Source organism: Geotrypetes seraphini, chromosome 7 (assembly GCF_902459505.1).
Source record: "Geotrypetes seraphini chromosome 7, aGeoSer1.1, whole genome shotgun sequence".
NCBI lineage: Eukaryota > Metazoa > Chordata > Amphibia > Gymnophiona > Dermophiidae > Geotrypetes > Geotrypetes seraphini.
The window spans coordinates 37,519,243-37,540,883 of record NC_047090.1 but is presented as its reverse complement, the minus strand read 5'-3'; the positions used below and the strand labels follow the sequence as shown (position 1 = coordinate 37,540,883).

The following is a 21,641-nucleotide window of genomic DNA, read 5'->3' as shown; positions in this document are numbered from 1 at the left end:
GGCACCTCATTTTATGAGCCCCAGTACCACTCTCTGACCCCCCAATTCCATATATGATGCCTATAAAAAATCATTGCTGATCAGAATGGCGCTTAGTGCGATTTTTTAAAAGATATGCACCATATATAGAATCACACTTTCCCCCTCTTTTGCTAAGGTGCACTAATTGACTAGCGCACGCTAAATGCTAACGTACACCTAAATGTACACCCATTTAGGCTACGAAAAACCAGGCCTAAGTACCTGCGCTTAAGTTATGCTTGGAACAGATATAGTCTATAACAGTGCGCTTAACTTTTAGGAATGCCCACGATCCAACCATATTCCTCCCCTAACCACACCCCCTTTTAAGATTCGCAGACTAGAACTGACACGCACCTACAAAGTTGTGCGCATAACTTCTAATTAGGGCTCATTGACATAAATTAGGTGCGAATTACCAATTATCGGCACCGAGCAGCTTGTTAATCAGTCAAGTTGTGTGCACAAAACAGCTGTGTACACCAATTTGCTCTTGAACTTAGAATGCCATATATAGAATTTGGGACCAATTCTATAATGGCATCCGGGGGCCAAGATACCATTATAGAATATTAGCACAGATTGGCAATGGCGCGCATAAATATAGATGACAAAATTTATGCCATGTCTATGCCAAGCATAACCGTTGGCATGAAGTAACCACCATATCTCCTAAAAACATCCAGCACAAAATTCCGTGCTCTTCTTCTAAACTGGATACAAATCTCGCTAATAAACGGCCACTACCCTACCAACCTCAGCGAAATCATCATCACCCCGATCCTCAAAGACCCCAAAGGACCGATAGACCAAACAGCCAACTACAGACCCATTGCCTCTATTCCACTCTACGTCAAAATAATAGAAGGACTAGTTGCCAAATTCCTCTCCAATTACCTAGAAAACCATAACATAACTCCACCTCTCACTAAAGCCAACTACCCCAAACAAATAACCTTACCCATTTCTTACTCTTTTTGAAAATGACCAATTTTTATTTTTATTTTTTTGTAAGTTCTTGTTGTAATACATCTTGGATAATTCTTTTGTAATCCGCCTTGAACTGCAAGGTAATGGCGGAATAGAAATCCCTAATGTAATGTAATGTAATGTGACGTGTGTAACTTACAGTATCCTGTAAGTTATGTGCATAACCAGGAGGCCCGTCCGTGTATTGCCTATATGCCATCCATGGGTATGCCTCCCTGCATACACCCCCCCATAAATTATTGGTGCCTGGGATTATTTGGGGTGCTGATTCAGAAAATTGCATTGGATAGACCGCATCAGCTCTAGTTTCCTAGATATGGTTGAGCTTATTAATTTTTTTTTACCGCTATTTAAAAGATCTCTTCTGCACAATCGGGATATCATAACAAGCTTTCTTTTTTGAATAGGAAATTTGTGTATTTAAATTACCCACATTTTTTTGTGTATAATGACCTTTGTTTCACAACTATTCATCTACTTCCTTTCCTATAATGCACACTGGCATAAAAATGTAAAGCTCAAACGACAAAATCATCTTTCTTCGGTTATATTACGTGATTATGGGCAAAAGTTTAGATGGTAAACCTGACTTCCTTAGACTACATATATTTGTATTTCAAAGGCTTCTCAACTTGATCTTGTAAATGACCCACATTTCATAGCATCACTGAATGAAATTGAATCAAGTGCCTGGTCTTCATTTGTTCTTTTGAGCAACATTCTTGATAACAAGAAGACGGACAACTAAACACAATTAGTAGAGGATATGCTCTTTCATTTCAACAGGCTTAGCTGTAACATGAGCGTTAAAGTCCATTATCTGCACAGTTACTTAGATCGCTTTCCAGAGAACCTTGATGACTTAAGCGAAGAGCAAGGTGAAAGATTTCACCAAGACATAAAGACAATGGAAGCCAGATACTAAGGAAGATGGGACGCACACATGATGGAATCTTATGCGGGATTATCCTAGCAGATCCCACTCTCGGAAGTCTTACAAAAGGAGCTTCTTGTGTGTCGAATGATTGGAAAGTTTGTATCATAAACTTGTGTTTTTGGTAGGAAATAAGTAGATTTTCTTGTTGTACACATTTCTTTTTTAATCTGTTTCCTTCATACTTAAAATATATTAATTTAAACACTCCATTAAAATATCCTGATTTTCTAATGGGCGAGCAGAGTGGAATATGGCACATGTTCTGTATCTCAAAAACTAGAGCTGATAGGAGAAAACTGGTGCCATTTTTGGAATCAGCAGGTCAAACATACCCTCAAACAGGTCTAATATTTGAGGCCCCAAAATGAGTGTGGGCCAGTTGAACAGCACCTCACACTTATGTAAATCAATGCACATTAAACTGGCGTCTAACTTCAGGCACCAGATTTTAGAACAAGAGGGAATGCCTTCACCTTAAGTAAGATGAACCAAGTTCAATCAACACTGACCTACTCATTTCTTATTTAAAAAAAAAAAAAAAGAAAAGAAAGAAAGAAAGAAATTTTAAAGCCAAAAAATCTGACATGGCCAACCCAAATGGCCAACTTGGCTTATTCCAGCTCCTAAATCCACTCTATCCACGATTGAGGTGACAGTCAATCCAGCCGTGCTATTTGAAGACATGACAACTAGCGTACAGTACAGACCTGGGTTATTGTCTCGGCCATTCCTCCCGCCTTCCCAATGGAATGCTCAGCTCCTGCTGGTTAAAATGTTAGATTGTCTGCGCTGTTTACTGCTTAAATCAGCTTAGTAAAAGAGCTCCAGTGTTCTTTAATACAATATTTGAAATGTACAATTACAGGCAGCCCCCAGATTAAGAACGAGTTACATTTTTAAAGCTGTTCTTAAGTCGGATTTGTATGGAACTCAGAACTTGTAGATTTTAAGATTCGTGCTGCTTTCCTCTGCGCCCAACTGACAAAAGGGCCAACTGTCCCTACCAGTGTTCCCTCTAAGGTACAGCATGCACAACCACACACTGTTCTTAATGTGGCCATGCATCATTCCTGAATCTATGGAGTCTAGGCCACTGGAAATACTGCTCAGTAAAATAAAATGAATCTGCAACTGCGTTCTTAAGTACGAGTCATACTTAAGTTGGGCATCTGTAACTCAGGGACTTGACTCGCATAAGAACATAAGAGTTGCCAAACTGGGACAGACCGAAGATCCCTCAAGCCCCATATCCTTTTTCTAACAGTGGCCAACCCAGGTCACAAGTGCCTGGCAAGATCCCAAGAAGTAGCAACATTCCAGAGCTTGTATTGTGATGTCATAATGTCTCATTCCACCAATGCCTAAGAGCCAACCTCAGCAGTGATGTCACAATGGCTTGATTATTCCTATACAGGCAGTCCCCGGGTTAAGAACGAGTTACTTTTTTAAAGCTATTCTTAAGTCGGATTTGTATGCTACTCAGAACTTGTAGATTTTCAGATTCTTGCTGCTTCCCTCTGCTCCCAGCTGCTACCAGGGTTCCCTCTAAGGTACAGCATTCACAAAGCACACATTGCTCTTTTACTAAGGCACGCTAGCCAATTTAGCATGCGCTAAACGCTAATGTGTCCATAGATGCATTAGTGTTTAGCGCTCGCTAAATTGGCTGGCACGTCTTAGCAAAAGGACCCCTTAATGTGGCCATGTATCATTCCTGAATCTGCTGCAGGAGAAGTGTAGGAGTCTTTGCCACTGGAAATACTGCTCAGTGAAATCAAATGAAGCCGCAACCGTGTTCTTAAGTACGAGTCGAACTTAAGTCGAGTGTCTGTAACTCGGGGACTGCCTGTAAGTCTAGTGTTCAGAGGACCCACAATGAGTGCATATATTTTGACTAAATGTGTATATTTTCTTTATTCTGAAAGCCAGGCTGCTTAGAAGTTTTGGAGGACAGAATCTGCAAAATGTCAGTATATTAAATACTGTTAAACAGTGCGTTTTCATAAGAACATAAGATTTGCCGCTGCTGGGTCAGACCAGTGGTCCATCGTGCCCAGCAGTCTGCTCATGGGGCGGCCCTTAGGTCAAAGACCAGTGCCCTATTTGAGACTAGTATTACCTGAGTACGTTCTGGTCCAGCAGGAACTTATCCAACCTTTTCTTGAATCCCTGAAGGGTGCTTTCCTTTCTAACAGCCTCTAGAAGAGCGTTCCAGATTTCTACCACTCTCTGGGTGAAAAAGAACTTCCTTACGTTAGTACGGAATCTATTCCCTTTTAATTTTAGCAAGTGCCCTCTGGTTCTCTTCACCTCGGAGAGGGTGAACAATCTCTCTTTCTCTACTAAATCAATTCCCTTCAATATCTTGAATGTTTCGATCATGTCCCCTCTCAATCTCCTCTTTTCAAGGGAGAAGTATCTCTAGCCTCTCATTGTACGGCAACTCCTCCAGTCCCTTAACCATTTTTGTCGCTCTTCTCTGGACCCTATCGAGTAGTACTATGTCCTTTTTCATGTACCACGACCAGTGTTGGATGCAGTATTCCAGGTGGGGGCGTACCATGGCCTGGTACAACGGCATGATAACCTTCTCCAATCTGTTTGTGATCCCCTTCTTAATCATTCCTAGCATTCTGTTTGCCCTAACAAAAGTCGCCAAAAAGAGGACGAGATGAAGAATTAGAGTGTGCAATGGTACTCGTTGCACCCCAGAAATATCAAAGACCTAACCATCATGAAAACTGATCGCACAATTTTAAGCTGATCCTCGGTAACATTCATTTCCACTGTAGACCGGCAAAGGGAAAGCGACATCATCAAAGCGTGCATTTAATGAAAACCATAACTGCTCAAAGAAGGTCATTTAATAACGGTTCGTGTTCTCTAAGATCATTAGTTTGCACTGTCTGCCAAAAGTCCCGTTTTATTTCCATCTGTTCTGTGGCAAATAGCGAATGCTCTGTGTAAGTACATGACCCCCATCCCGTGTGCTACAGGATATACACAATAGCTGAAGATCAGAAGATGCTGAAGATATTAGGTAAATATTATTGCTCTTCAAGGGGCCAATCGTTACCTGGGTGAAAACAGCACTCTGCTTGCTCAATGAGACAGTTCTGAAACTTTATTAGAATATTACACCTGATGGTAATATCATATCAGCTACTACCAGCTTGGTTTAAATCAATAGAAAATACCTGTACTAACCAAAAGGGATGCCTATATTTCTCAGATATTATCAATTCAGGGAAAGCGCCAAGTATTCTCATGTAGGTATAGATATGTTGAATAATAAGCATTCAAATTTTCCTATCCTACCACCACAAGTTGTACTGCTTATCACAGATACATTCAGGGCTTTATCCGAGTTTGGGGATCTAAAATTGACCGACCGCATTATCACCTGAAGGACAAAGCAAATGTTTGTTAAGGGTGGGGGAGCAGAACTAGGAGGGGGCATCTGAGAAGACACATCTATGTTATTTAAATGTTCCGATGTGTGCTTATTAGATGTTTCAGATGAGGGGCCACTGAAAAGTTCTCAGCCCAACCAAGAAAAGAAAGATGTGGAGCCATGAAACTTACAAGTCATTCCACACTTTTCATTTCAATGAGGCAAATGCATCTAGCAAATGGGCCCAAGTATAGGGAAACCAAGCCATTGTGACATCACCGGTGAGGTTGGCTCTTAGGCATTGGTGGAAGGAGGCATTATGACATCACAATAGGAGGGGCCGCTGAAACGTTCTCAGCCCAACCAAAAAGAGAATGATGTGGAGCCATGAAACTTACAAGTTAGTCCACACTTTTCTCGACACTTTTCGCTTCAGTGATATGAGATGAAGCAAAAAGGGTCAAGAAAATGGTGGAATAACTTGTAAGTTTCATGGCTCCATATCATTCTCTAGGTCACGCGTCGGAGGAAAGGCTCTGCCAGGCTGACCACCAGCAGCCTCTTGCAGACCACCACCTGCTTCTGCTGCTTCTGAGCTTGAGGGAGGAAGGGAGGGGATTTGCGGCTCAGGGCCACTGCCGCGCTGGTGTTTCGGGGTGGAAGGGAATTGAAATCTGGCAGATACTCCTTATACAGTACTGTATTATACAGTAGCTCTCAGACAACAAGAAAAACAGTTCTCTGGCATCCACCGATCCCCTTGAGTGCCGGATAACTGAGATTCTATTGTACAGTATTTACCAAGCTGCGCTACAGTAATAATACGGATAATATGCCAATAAAGAAGATGAATGCAAAAATTTGCAACCAAATTTGGTTTTAACAATTAGTATATCACATGCCAAGTAGCTCATTATAATGAGTTAACACCACCTCCAAAAATATTCTTCATTTTTTTTCTCTGATGTTCCTCAAGAGGACTTAAGGGGGTCAAAATGATCAGAAATACGAGGGGGTGCTGAATAGAGAGTTGCACGGGGACAGAAATCCCACCCATCCCCGCCAGAATCCTCTCCGTCCCCACCAGGATCCTCTCCGTCCCCACCCATCTCCGCAAGGAATTACTTCCATCCCCGCCTGTCCCCATAAAAAGCAGCAATTACTTCTGATAGGATCATCAATTCCATAGTTTCTTTTGTGTTTGTGCTGCTGTTTTCCTTGTGGAATCTCTTTAGACTTAGCCAAAAGGAAAGATTTATAAACTATAAAAGAGTTTTATCTCGTTAAAAATTGTCATTTCTTTAATAAGACATTAACTATTTTTTTCTGAGGCCCTCCAAGTACCTATGTTGCATTGAAAGGCAATTCAAAGCAGATGTCAAAATCATTCCATTTCAAAGAAATGCCAGCAACGCCGCCCCCCCCCCCCCACACCTCGATAACCGATTTCCATTGAAGGTTATAGTGGAACGGACTCACGCGACATACCTGCGGCAGTGCGGAGTTAAGCTGTCGCTGCAGCGAGTCTCTGTCATAAATGACATCTTGCATGCGTTGCTGCGCAAGCCCCAGGCTTTCCTGCGTCTCTCGAAGGGTATCCAGGAGTCGATCCCTCTCATCCAGCATGTTCACCATCAGCTGCTCAAAGTGAGAATCCGAGTCTGAGCCACTGCTCTGGGACCCCCTTTGACTCAGCGGGGTGTCCTCGTTGATAGTCGGCATTACTTCACACATCATTTCTGAAAATTAATGTAAGTTAAATATGGTGTTAGATAAACCACACAGAGAAGTGCATTTTAACAGCTAAGTTGCCTCTCTTTATACCCCATTCTTGTCCAAAAAATCATCCCACGTCCCAAACGCCTAGAACAAGACCTTTTGGACATGGGAGGGGTCAGCAAAGTGATGGACTGGCCACCCAGACATGGCAACAGAGTAGTAGGGCAGCTTACAGGGCACTACTGTGAACTTCACAAAAAGGGTGCCACATAAACATCTCACCACAACTCCCTTGTAGGTCATGGTGAGACCCCCCCACCATAAACACCCTCAAAACCTACTGTACCCACCTGTCTACAATCCCAATAGCCCTTATGGCTGCAGGTGCCACCTATATGGCAGTACAGTAGGGTTTGGTGGACTCACATTCTCCATCATGAATGCAGTGGTTAGAGTGGCTTATGGGCCTGGGACCTCCTTTCTATGGTTCACTAGCCCCCCCCCCCCCCCCAGACTACTTAAGCCACCTCTGTGCAGCTCTACTAGGCTTTCCTATGCCAGGTGCTGATGTTCTGGAGGCAGGTATGTACATTTTTATTCTGATTTTTATGGTGGGGGAGGGGGTCAGTGATTACTGGGGGAGCATGTAGCAGTCTGTTCTTTGTGTCTGCAGTGCTTATCTGGTCACCTTCTGGGCATTTAGACCTGTTTTTTAGATCGCCTAAGTCACAACGTATAAGTTCTGTCCAAGCAGCCTTGTGAAACTTTCGGTTATACTTACAGTATGACGAAGTCTAGGTTGGCCGTGACCCACCCAAACCCGCCCTCACCACTCCTCCTAAAACGCCCTTTCAGCTCTGGGCGTACAGCGGCAGTAAAAAGCTCTATGCTGCCTCTAGATACGTCAAAAACTTGTTTCAATTAGGCCTAGCTGCTTTCAAAGCACTCTGTTTCAAGCTGGACCATCAGTACATCAGCCAGATAAGCCGGGTTTAAGGGCTGATGGAACTTTCAATATGGGTTTATAATTGATTATTTAAAACCTGCCCTGATCCAGGGCGGAGAACAGTCATAAGTCGTCCTAAAACAAAACACAAACAATATAGAACTGTAGAAATGCTCCATCATGCCTTGTGCAAAAGTCCAACACAGTCTCCATAGATACAGCCCCAGTCAAAACTAAAAAGCCTCCTACAGCAAATCTACTGCCGTGGATGTTTCTTAAGCAAAATTACGTTTGTTTGCTTTTTAAGACCACTGGCAGCTTGGGAGTAGAATAGTGCTTTAGCCACTAGGTCAAACTCTGGCTCAAGGTATAAGGGGCTGCTGAAAAGTTCTCAGCACAGCCAAGATGAGAATGATGTTTGTGGAGCCTTGAAACTTACAAGTTATTCCACACTTTTCCTTTCAATAAGGCAGATGCATCAAGTAAATGGGCCCAAGTATAGGTAAACCAAGCCATTGTGACATCACCAATGAGGTTGGCTCTTAGGCATTGGTTGAATGAGGCATTATGACATCACAATAGGAGGGGCTGCTGAAAAGTTCTCAGCCCAGCCAAGAAGAGAATGATGTGGAGTCATGAAACTTACAAGCTCTTCCACACTTTTCTTGACACTTTGTTTCAATGATATGATATTAAATGAAAAGTGTGGAAGAGCTTGTAAGTTTCATGACTCCACATCATTCTTTTCTTGGCTGAGCTGAGAACTCTTCAGCAGCCCTTCGTATTGTGATGTCATAATGCCTCATTCAACCAATGCGTCGCATTTAAAAGGGATTGCTAGAAACAGGAATTTGTTCCCAGAATTCCAACAATGTGAATGCTGCTTGGCTTAGATCAGGGGTAGGCAATTCCGGTCCTCGAGAACCACAGGCAGGTCAGGTTTTCAGGATATCCACAAGGAATGTGCATGAGATATGCATACCAAGGAGGGAGTGTAAGTCATTCTATCTGTGTTATGTACATTCCTTGTGGATATCCCGAAAACCTGACCTGTCTGTGGCTCTTGAGGACCAGAATTGCCTACCCCTGGCCTAGATTATGGAAATTATGCTCAACAATTGCTTAACTTCTATTTTGTTGAAATATTTGCAAAACAGCCTTCCAAGACCATAATGCACCACAAAAAGTGCTGACAAATAATAGGCAAACATATGATCATACAGTACACAGGAATGCATAACCCGAAAAATAAGAAACAACAGTGCTAGTCAGACAAATTGATGAATAAGGATGCATCCACTCTAGAGTTCTGTTTCAGCCTCTATACCCAATCATGACCTATGAGTTCTTCTACGAGGGGGTGCTGAAAAGTTCTCAGCCCAACCAAGAAGAGAATGTTGTGGATACGGTTCAATCAATGATCTGAAACAATGTCAAAACATAGAATTTTGTTTCTGAAAATTGGCACTTAACAAAATAAGATTTTCTTTTCTGCTACAGTGAAACCAAAATGCTCAGAATTTAGGAAGTTGGTTGGTTGGGCTGAGAACTTTTCAGCACCCCCCTCATATGTAATAAAAGAGAGCCAAGTAGAGGACAATCAAGCCATTGTGACATCACTAATGAGGCTGCCTCTTATTGGTGGAATGAGGCATTATGACATCACAGTCTCAGCTCTGGTTACCAGAGGCTGAACGTCTTCAAAGAAAAAGACGTGGATACGGTTCAATCAATGATCTGAAACAAGGTCAAAACAATAGAATTTTGTTTCTGCAAATTGGCCCTTAACAAAATAAGATAACACTCTTTTCAGCTACAATGGCAAAATAACGCTCAGAATCTAGGAAAGCGGTTGGTTGGGCCGAGAACTTTTCAGCACCCCCTTGTATATCTGATCCTGCTTGTGAGGAAAGCATAACTCAAATGCACCCTTTCTGCATCTGACCTACTCCATTAAGAGATTGTTTACTATTACCAAGTCTGCATAAACCCTCTTGGGAACGCAACACTCCTTGAACATGAAGTCGGTGTGGAAAAACCCACTGAATGGATGTTCTTGTGATTTCTTGCTGATATTGGTGTACAATTAACACTATAACAGACTTGTGAACATCCTAGATTATTCAGTACACCTTAAAAACATATGTCTTGATTTAAGTTATAATATAATCCAGTGTGCTGGAGAGGCATTAGCAGAAAAATTATGTATTAAAACAGCTCCCATGTTTCTACTTTCAAAGCGACATTCTGTTTGCTAGTAATTTACCAGTTATGGCTCATATCAGCTTAAAGAAAGCCTTCTTATATAGCTGAATTTAGCATTTTCTACTAATAGATGCACTTTTTTCACAATCAGTGTGCAAGCAACACAATCAAGAGTGAAATGGTGATGTTGAATTGGGCCTGTACCAAAGTGAATGGTGGTTACCGATATTCACACTTTGTTTACAAAGTTTGAGAAACAGTTTGTTAGGGCCTGTCTTCTGGTTTTTCATCCGACGTTGCCGTTTTGATGTCTCCCCGCCATCTGAATATGGCTAAAACTGAACTCCTTATCTTTCCACCTAAACTCACCTCCCCCTCTCACCATTCTCAATTTCTGTGGATAACACTATCCTCCCCCCTGTCTCATCAGCTCACAACCTTGGGGTGATCTTCGACTCCTCTCTCTCCTTCTCTGCTCAGATTCAACCTGTCGCTTCCTCTTCTATAATATCACCAAAATCCGTCCTCTCCTCTCAGAACATAGTAGATGACGGCAGATAAAGACCCGAATGCTCCATCCAGTCTGCCCAACCTGATTCAATTTAATTTTTTTCTTCTTCTTAGCTATTTCTGGGCAAGAATCCAAAGCTCTGCCCGGTACTGTGCTTAGGTTCCAACTCCTGAAGTCTCCGTCAAAGCTCACTCCAGCCCCTCTACACCATCCCAGCCATTGAGGCCTTCCCCAGCCCATCCTCAACCAAAATGGCCATATACTGACACAGACCGTTCAAGTCTGTCCAGTACTGGCCTTAGTCCTTCAATATTTACTATTATTTTCTGATTCTAGAACACACTACCAAAACCCTTATCCAAGCTCTCATCACCTCACGCTTAGACTACTGCAACGTGCTTCTCTCAGGCCTCCCGCGCACCCGTCTCTCACCTCTTCAATCCGTTCAAAATGCTGCTGCTCGACTCATATTCCGTGAGAGCCACTATTCTCACATTACCCCTCTCCTCAAGTCACTTCATTGGCTCCCCATCCATTTCCGAATACAGTTGAAACTCCTCTTGCTGACTTACAAGTGCATTCACTCTGAAGCCCCAGAATACCTCTCTTCACTTATCTCCCCCTATACTCAACCCCATGAACTCTGTTCATCGAGTAAGCCCCTCTTATCTGTACCCTTCTCCTCCACCGTCAACTCCAGACTCCGTCCCTTCCTTCTTGCCGCACCATATGCCTGGAACAGGCTGCCTGAATCAATACGTCATGCTCCATCCCTAGCAGTATTCAAATCCGAGCTCAAAGCCCACTTTTGTGAAACTGCCTTCAACTCTTAACTCCCGCTCACTACTGTCAGATACCTAGACCCGCTGCATGATTTCCTCAACCATAATCTTCCCAACCCCGAGATGTCCTCTCTGTCAAATTAGATTGTTAGCTCTTCTGAGCAAGGACTGGCTATGTTAAATGTACAGCGCTGCGTACGCCTTTCAGCGCTATAGAAATTATAACTAGTAGTAGTAGGGATCACTTGTTGAGGCAGACAGGTATTTGACCAACAATCCGGTCAACAACACCGGGACAATTCATAATCTTTGGCGATACCTTCAAAGTAGGAAGACCTGCAGGAAGACGGTGAGGCTATTTATTACTGTAGCTAAGCAAAAGGGCCCCTTGGCTTTTTTTTTTTTCTTTCCCTGTCTTCTGGAATGGCCACTAGGATGGTCTCAGGGCTCAAGGATCTCTCCTATGAACAACGTCTAGGTAAGTTGCAGCTCTACTCTCTCGAGGAACGCAGAGAAAAGGGAGACATGATAGAGACGTTCAAATATGTTACTGGCCGTATCGTGATGGAAGAAGACATCTTTTTCCTTACAGGACCTACGGTAACAAGAGGGCATCCGTTAAAAATCAAGGGTGGGAGATTTCATGGTGATATTAGGAAGTATTACTTCGCTGAAAGGGTGGTTGATCATTGGAATGATCTTCCATTTCAGGTAGTTGAGGCCAGCAACGTGCTCGGTTTTAAGAAAAGATGGGATAAACATGTGGGTTCACTTCGAGGAAGTGCTTAAGGGGGAGGGTTCTTGAGTGGGCAGACTTGGGCCGATATCCCTTTTCTGCCATCACATTCTATGTTTCTATGTTTCCCTTCAGGAGCAATTTCATGAAGACTATGCACTCTTCTGCTCAAGAGCGCTCGCTATTTCGCAAAAGGATTGTGCGTTCCCTCTCACAACGCTTCCTTTGCGGAAAGATTGTGCCCCTTTTGGGGCACATTTTACAGCAGGATACGAGGTTCTCAGCCTAACCAACAAAATTGGGGCAGTCTATACACTTACCCGCTCTTTTACTAAAGCGCGCTAGCCGATTTAGCATGCATTAACTGATGTAGCGCGCGCTAACAATTAGCATGCACTAAATGCTGACGCGCCCATTATATTCTGTGGACACGTTAGCATTTAGCACACGCTCATTCGATTAGCGCGCCTTCGTAAAAGGACCCCTTAGTTCAGTGATTTTCCACTTTTCTCGTTCCGTATTTTTTCGACGGAATGGGCTCAATGTATGACCCTCGATGGAGACTGCCCCGAGCTTATCGGTTGGGCTGAGAACTTTTCAGTGGCCCCTCATAACAGCAATCAAGCAACTTTTAAGCTAGAGTGGACAGTGCTGATGAAACAAGAACAAAAGCGTCATTTCAAACAAATTCACCCCCCTAGAATATGTTCTAGTCACTAGGCAATGAGAGAAATATGAGGGGGTGCTGAAAAGTTCTCAGCCCAACCAAGACGAGAATGACATGGTTCAATCAATGATCTGAAAACAATGTCAAAAATGTACAGTTTTGTTTCTCCAAATTGGCACTTAATAAGATTACCCTCTTTTCAGCTACAGTGGCAAAATAACGCTCAGAATTCAGGAAGTTGTTTGGGCTGAGAACTTTTCAGCACCACCTCTTATGTAATAAAATAGAATAAAGTATAGGGCAATCAAGCCATTGTGACATCGCTGATGAGGTTGGCTCTTATTGGTGGAATGAGGCATTATGACATCACAATCACAACTCTGGTTACCAGAGACTGAAACTCTTCACACTGCCAGGGGGTGCTGAAAAATTCTCAGCCCAGCCAGGAAGAGAATGACGTGGAGATGGTTCAATCAATGATCTGAAACAATGTCAAGACATATAATTTCGTTTCTGCAGATTGGCACCTAATAAAAATAAGATAACACTCTTTTCAGCTACAGTGGCAAAATAACGCTCGGAATTTAGGAAGTTGTTTGGTAAGGCTGAGAACTTTCCAACACCCCATCATATCTCTTCTTACCCAAAGTACTATCTAAGGGATCTCAAAGTCCCTCCTTGAGGGCCGCAATCCAGTCGGGTTTTCAGGATTTCCCCAATGAATATGCATTGAAAGCAGTGCATGCACATAGATCTCATGCATATTCATTGGGGAAATCCTGAAAACCCGACTGGATTGCGGCCCTCAAGGAGGGACTTTGAGACCCCTGAAAGTGAATTATTGAAAATGTGAATTTTAATGTAATAATAAATAGTCATATCTATGTCCCACAAACAAGAACACTCAAAATGATTTCCTCCTAAAAAAAAACTATGAAAATTTTATTTTTAAACCTAAGAACCAAGGCACATCAATATATTTACAAACAGAGACAAACAAACAAAAAAAACAGGTCTTTCTCTCCACCACACTCTACCCCCCCCCTGTGTTTTCCAAAAATGTGCATCAGTAAAGATCCAGGCTCCATGACACTTCTTCAGAATGCTCAAACAGTGAAAATACGAGAAGGGTGGTTTGAAAAAGTTTGGTAAAAAAAACCAAGTTAAACAATTTACGGCCTCTTTTACAAAGCCGCGCAGCAACAGCCCCGAAGCCCTTTAACTCTCTATGGGCTTCGGGGCCGTTAGCGCAGCGCAGCCGCTAGCGTGGCTTTGTAAAAGAGGCCGTTAGTCTTCATTGAGGGCTACACACTTACCACCTCTTTTACAAACGCATAGCGTGGGTTTTAGCGCCGGCAGCGTCAGAGCAGTTGCTGCCGCTACCGGCGCTAAAACCTGCGCTATGCATTCGTAAAAGAGCGATTTTTCTTTTTTTTGGTAAGCTATTTTTCTTCTGATACAAAATAACCTGGAATATCACTGGAAAACAGGGAAAAAGTGAAGTTTTCAGTAAAATATGGGGGATTACAACCCCCCAAATCCCCCAGAATGCTCCCACAACGCGGCATGATCTGTAATAAGTAAAGTGGGGGGGTTCCCCCCATACACCCCCGTCGGAGCCCCTAAAAACAGTAATTTTCTTTGGCACGCACCTCCGCGCTACGCTCAATTGTCTGCATGTGCCTTTGTCCCGGCGCGCTTTTGACCTGACACCATTCATGTAGTTTTATTTGGGGGGGGGGGGGTTTCATGAGCCACAGTCAAAACACAAGCCAGAGAAGCGTTATTCACAGTACCGGCACTCCTGGACCAGTCGCTGATTTTTGGTCGCCCAAAGCCGACGCTTGCAGAATCACTCAGTAGTGTTGAAGAATCCACCGGCGTGCTCGTTTAAATACCAATAAGCCCATGTGCATGGCAGAATCGGAGACTGCTAGGAAGCTTGGAAAAGACCGCGGTAAGCCGTTTCGACAATCCGCCGCTAAATTACATGCACGCCACACCGACTGGAACCGGTTTAGCGACCGCGTTAAAGGCAACCTTGAGTTTTGAGAATCTGGCCCCTATTTCGTAGGTGGCAAGTGCTCAAACGCTAATCCTGCTCTAATCAGCGAGTGCAATGCAATGCAAACTCGCTAACGGATTAGCGCACACATGTCCTCTCTCCACCCCAGACATGCCCCTCTGCACAAAAATGAAAATGATTTTTTTTTTAGGGCATGGTTTGCGCTTGCAGATTACAAGGTTACCTTAGGATGCTTCAGCGCATCCTTTGGTAAATCCTTTTCAGCTATGGTGAGCATGTCCAGTGTTTACCGCGGTGATGGGATAATTGCGCGCCAGACACCAGCGCGCCGACAATCCAGCGCTGACAATCACAGTGCTGATTTTTAAAGAGCGCTGACGGGGGTGTGGGTGGGACCCCCCACTTTACTGCATAGTGTTCACATTGCCGTTGGGGAGGGGTGTGGAGGGTACAACACCCCCACATTATAGAGAAAACGGAACTTTTCCCCCCCAAAATCGGAAAAAGTTACGTTTTCTCTTTAATGGAGGGTTCCAATCCCCCAAGCCTCCCCAACAGCAGCGTGAGCACTATGCATTAAAGTGGGGGTCCCTCCCACACACCCCGTCGGAGCTCTTTAAAAATAAGTTTTTCCGCGGCGCGCTTCTTTCTTGCGCCAAATTGTCAGTGCTGGATTGCTGGCGCGCTGGTGTCTCGTGCGCCACTGACTATGAACCGTTTACCACAGCTTAGTAAAAGGGCCCCTAATGGAGGACCCATCTTGCGTGCACAGTTTTCTTGTTTGATTTGATTTGCTCTAGGATTTTTTTGGGGAAGGGGTAAAACGCGGATCTGAAGGATCTCGCGGATCTAAACCCACAAGTCCTTAAAAATCTGAGGTCCGTGCCGTGCCTGTAGTTAGTTTCTGGCTCTGACAGACCTCGGTGACAATTTAGCGCTGACGGATCCATCTCAGCATAGGGAGGGAAAAGTGTCAGAGCCAGAAACTAACTACAAGCGGCACGGACCTCAGATTTTTTAAGGGCTTGCGGGTTTAAATCCGCGAGGTCCGTCAGGTCCGCATTTTACCCCCTTCCCATTTTTTTCCTTTAAACCAGTACAAAGAAAATACAGTCGACATTTTAGGTCATAGGTATGGTGTTTTGCGTTCCTAGAAAAGGCACTTAGCCATACCTTAGGGGTCCTTTTATCAAGCCGCGCTGGTGGGGTTAGCGCGTCGGACATTTCATCACGTGCTAACTCCTGCGGCTGGCTAAAAAACTAACGCCTGCCGCGGCTAGCACGGCAGGCGGTTTAACGCGCGTTAAACCCCCTACCGCAGTTTGATAAAAGGACCCCTCAGTTTTATTTGGCGGGATCCTTCCCTAATTCACGTAGAATTTAAACGGATCTGAATTTAGGTCTTTTCCACCTTATAAGAATAAGTGTTTGGATTCAGAGCCAAGAAACCCTGGTTAGACTATGAAGAAACCCATCTCGTTTCAGTATTCCCCCCCCCCCCCCACTCCAGATTTTCTCTGCTACACCTCAGTTGTAACCTCACTCTGTAATTCTACAAGGAAAATCCTTACCATTGTCTCAGTTGCATTACATCATGCAAATTCCTCCTCCTATTTAACTCCTTGCCTCCCATCGTGGTTGGAAAACTATGAAATACCTCCTCATTAAAACATACCGCGCTACTTTCCAATATCCCGGGGATTAACTAGCTTGATAATTAGGGGTATATTCTGCCCCCACAACCTTCTTCGCAGGTCCTGCCCTTCAAAACACACACTCAAAAGTTGATGTCACAAATTTCCCGTCTCTTAAGAAACATCGCTATTTCACAAAGGGGGAGGGGGAATACCGCACATTTTTTTTTTATTATTATTATTTCTTATGCTCAAATAAACAGCGGTGATCGCGCTCAGACATGCGGGTTTAGTACCTAGCGCCTTATTTCCCCCGGATCTGCTCCTTCAATTGATCCAATGGCAACGCGGCCAGCGGGAACAGCAGCAGCAGTTTGGAATCACACAGCTGGACACTTCTGGACCATTTCCCCCCATCAATTGCACAAGAGGCGTCTCTCGGAGAAAGGCCGAATTCAGGGCCAGCCCAGAGGCCAACATCTGCAGGCGCGCAGCGTCCGATATCGCGCCATTTTCCCCCCACCTCCGGTACCTGCTGTCTTCAGCACCTAGAAGCGAAAGCGTCCATCGGAAAAATGGCATAGAAGAAATTGTGCTTTGGGAAGCAGAGCTCGGTTGAGTCCATTCTTTCGAGGAGAGCAGGGGGAGCCGGTTCTTAAAGCACCAGTAGCCCCCTTTCGCCAGCATCAGCCGCACAGCTGGAACGGCAAAGGCATTGCTTTGCAATCCAGAAGTGAGGGTCGCCGGGAGACGGTGGCTGCACACAGCTGGAGATGCAAGCTCGAAAGGTGGCTTTTCTTCACTAATTAAGACAGCCTGGAGCTCACTAAGCTCATATTAACCGGCTTCGTGATCACCTCCCCAGCAAATGTTTGTTAAGGGTTAGGAGGGGGCATTTGAGGAGACAGAAGGCTAACGGCAAGAGGTTAGGGCGATACTGGGGGGGGGGAGGAGAGGGGGGGGGCTGTTACTTGCCAAAAGGGTATAACGGAGAGTGAGTTTTCTCACCTGTTTTTAAAGGGTAATAATCTGAGCTTCTGTCAGGTAATTAGATTATTGCATAATCGTGGACCTGGTGGTGGATGAACAGCATCAGCTGCGTGATAGAGCAGTGGTCTTCAACCTTTTGACACCTATGGGCTGGCGGAAATACACTTCTCCCTCTGTATGCGCGGTTTCAGCAATCGCGGTTTCGATTATTCACGGTTTTTAGCTCCTCCCCCCAAATTACATCAGCTTGCCTAGAGAAATCGCTGATTCCAAGCGTTTACAGAGAAAATCGCCGATTCCCAGCACTTCCTTCACCGTGTTTCGCCTCTCCTTCAGGAACAGGCCAGGTCTCCCACAATGTTACTCGCGGTTTCACCATATTTACGATGATTTTTAATAGAAAACAGCAAATAACATATGAAAAAGTTATTTGCGGTTTTTCTGCATTTGCGGTTCTGTTAATCCCCTATCACAGCAAATACGGAGGGAGAAGTGTAAAATAATTATTTTGTGGACCGGCACCAGTCCGTGGACCAGCAGTGGAAGAACACTGGGCTAAGTCATGGGCGTCAGAGAGAAGGCTTCCAGTTCCGGTGCGGGAAGGGCATAGGAGCCGCTGCCCGTGTCTTTGTAAACTTCAACACTGAGGAAGCTGGTCCGAAGACAACGCCGCATCAATCTCACCATGGACCGTCGGCTGAAGAACACTGTCTCGGGCCTGATGCACGTGCGGCCCTGTGGACCGGTGGGAAATTTCTGCGGACCAGCATCGGTCTGTGGTCCGGCAGTTGAAGAACACTGTGATAGAGCATTTGATTTCGAGAGCATGGAAATAAGGAGGTTGCTACATTTTATCGTTTCTCGCTACTCTTGACAACGAAACTCTCGGAGCTCATCCTCTCGACCCACACTTGCAAGGGGTGAAAATTGGGGTGCACGGTTGCAGTTGTTAATCTGGCGCACAAGTTCATCAGGGGACACGTATCTGTGTTTTGGGGCTCCTTTTACTAAGGTGTGTTAGGGCTTTAATGCGTGGAATAGCGCACGGTTATTTGCCACGTGCGCTGGACCTTAACACCAGCATTGTGCGTAATTTCCTGCGTGCGCTAAAAACGCTAGCGCACCTTAGTAAAAGGAGCCCTAAGGGCTCCTTTTATCAAGCCGCTCTAGCAGGGTTAGGGTGCGCAACTTTTCATCACGCACTAACCCCCGCGCTGGCCAAAAAACTACTGCCTGCTCAAGACAGGCATTAGCGGCTAGCGCGGCCGGCAGTTTAACATGCGCTATTACGCGTGTAAAACCGCTAACACGGCTTGATAAAAGGAGCCCTAAGTTTCTCTGTAGCACACAATTTTGTAAATGATTTCAGAACGTGATGGCTGTTTATGGCATTCTAAATTCTAAGCTGAAATTGCGCCTTTACAAAAAAAAAAAAAAAAACGCCATTTCTTGGTTTATTATAGTTAAATGTATCTTTCCTTCCGTAAGGGAGCCATCCATTAACCTGTCAGGCTGTGCACTTTTACTTCATATTAAAGATGCAGGTTTTTAAAACACTGTCATCTTGTGCGGAGTTTGAAGGCATCCAAGCAAGATGACATTTTGTGGAAAGGGTTTCAGTAGTTTCTCTCTTTGCATGCCATAATTTATATTTAAATGATGTTTTTTTTTTTTAAAAAAAAAAATAATTTTTCCATCTCAGCATTAGATATCTCTTTGAATTAATTTATCACATCTCATCACATCTCCATCATAGCTTTTGCATATCAAATGATTTGCATAATGTTGAGGTTTAAAAAAAAAAAAATTATAAATGACCATAGTTAGGGGAAAGGAGGGGTAATTAGCAGCTTGCAATTATAAGGTTTACTATTGGATGTTGGCTGTAAGAGGTCCATGCCCCAGGCCAGACACTATGAGGAGGAAGATAAATTAGTCTTGTTCAGGGGTAGGCAATTCCGGTCCCGGAGAACCACAGACAGGTCAGGTTTTCAGGATCTCCACAATAAATATGCATAGAGCAGGGAGTGGAGAGAAGAATGGGGGCTGGTGCCCCTACCAACATGATGGCTGGGGTGGACCACCTCCTCCCACTACACCACTGGCAATAGGCACCTGTATTTTATAGAATGGGATAGGTGCCTATTGCCCAATTAAATTCTTTTAACCAATTATTGACGCTGTTAAGGGCATTTTGCCAATTAAGTTAGGCACCCTTTATAGCAGGGATATCAAATGTCAGTCCTCGAGGGCCACAATTCAGTTGGGTTTTCAGGATTTCCCCAATGAATATGCATGAGATCTATTAGCATACCATGAAAGCAGTGCATGCAAATAGATCTCATGCAAATTCATTGGGGAAATCCTGAAAACCCGACTGGATTGTGGCCCTTGAGGACCGACATGTAGAGAATCAGCTTCTTAGTGCTCTAACCTTTTAGCGCTGGACTTATGCCTGTTGAAATCTAGTGTAAACGCCGGTGATCAAGTTGGGCGCACGGACCCGTTATTCTGTAACAAAGCACGCACCTTTTCGGAACGCCTCTGACATGCCCCTTCCTCTTCCCATGGCCATGTCCCCTTTTGAGTTGCAAGTTATGGAATTTGGGTGCCAAATGTAGTGGGATAGCTTGCAGTCAGATGTGTGCGCAAATCACAATTCATGCCAATTAACATCAACAATTGGTTGTTGGAGGCCAATCATGGCTTGTTAAGGGCTCATTTCAAGCCCACATGATGGAGTTATGACCATCTTATTTTGGTCACACTGTTAGAAGAGAGAGATCACTGGAGAAGGACTTTATGTTTGGGAAGATCGAAAGAACCAGGTGAAGAGGTGACGAGAGTAAAGCACGCTGACAATCGTGCGCCAACAAAAACGCTAAGACAAATGCGTACAGGACGTCAGTGCACAGGATTAAAAGGTAATTTTAAAGTTCTTTGAGGGGGGGAACTGCAGTGTTGCCACTGCCGTTGGGGGGGGGAGGAGCCCCCCTTCCCCACTTACAGAGGAAACTGTAATTTTTCACTAAAACACTGGGAAAACTCAGACTTTCCTCTCTAATGGGTTGGGGGGGGTGTTACTCCCCCAAACCCCCCAATGGAAGCGTCAACACTTCTAAGTAAAATTGGGGGGCGCTTTAAAGTTATCTTTTAATCCACCATGCTGACATCCTGCACACATTTGTCTTAGCGTTTTTGTACTTACGCGCTTTCGTCTATGAAACCCTGCAACAAGGTGGCTGGACACGTCAACTAGTATGGGGATGAAGCTGGGAGGACCTTGTCGGACTTGCACTTGACCAACTTCTTGTTAAATCTTTAACTCATCAAGTTGCTAGGACTCAAGATTGAGTTGATGGCACCTAACTCCCCCCTCCCCTTTTACAAAACCGCAGAAGTTTTTAGCGCAAGCCAATTTGCTGAATGCTCTGTGTTGCTCCCAATACACATAGGAACTCTACGAGTGTCTGGAGCAGCGCAGAGCATACAGTGAGCTGGCCTGCACTATAAAACCACTTATGCGGTTTTGTAAAAGGGGGGGGGGTTAATAACTAAGGCTTCATTAGTCAATTAAGTTGCGCCCAGATTTAGGCAACCAAATCTGGGCACCGTACGTAAAATTCAGGGGCTAATGTCCTGAAAAACCAACATAAAGAACTTAACATTTTAGCTGGGTGGTTACTGCAAGGCAGTGCAGTGCTTTCAATGATGGAGTTGTATGCTGTCTGGCTAGATTCTGTAAACTACGCTTAAATCACTTGTTTCCGGGTCTTGCTGTGGCTTTCTTCAGGGTGTGCTCTGAAGTCTGCAGTGTGACTTTGGAAATAGTGGGTTCACTGACCTGATTGGGAACAGGGCAGTCCACCAATTTGAATTTTGGCGGGAAAGCCAGTTGATCAAAAATTTGAGTTTTTTTGTGAAAGTCCATAGACTGGAAAAAAGCCTCTGGTAGGTTTGGAGATGCTCTCCCCGAGGAGCTGGGTTAGATGTTCTCTCAGGGTTTCCGCAGACTTCAGAGCACACCCTGAAGAAAGCCACAGCGTGGTGGCTGAAACGTCGGTCTCTACCTGACAAAGACGC

At 44.4% G+C, this 21,641-nt stretch overlaps 1 protein-coding gene across 1 annotated transcript in view; it reads right to left on the bottom strand.

Moving 5' to 3' along the window:
• Positions 1-17,122, bottom strand: part of PPFIA2 (PTPRF interacting protein alpha 2) — a 447,553-nt gene extending 430,431 nt beyond the window's left edge. The window contains 2 exon segments of the mRNA XM_033951535.1: positions 6,831-7,081; positions 16,865-17,122. Of these exon segments, the coding sequence (XP_033807426.1) occupies positions 6,831-7,079 (249 nt within the window). The 5' untranslated portion in view covers positions 7,080-7,081; positions 16,865-17,122.
• Between the last annotated feature and the right edge of the window lie 4,519 nt (positions 17,123-21,641).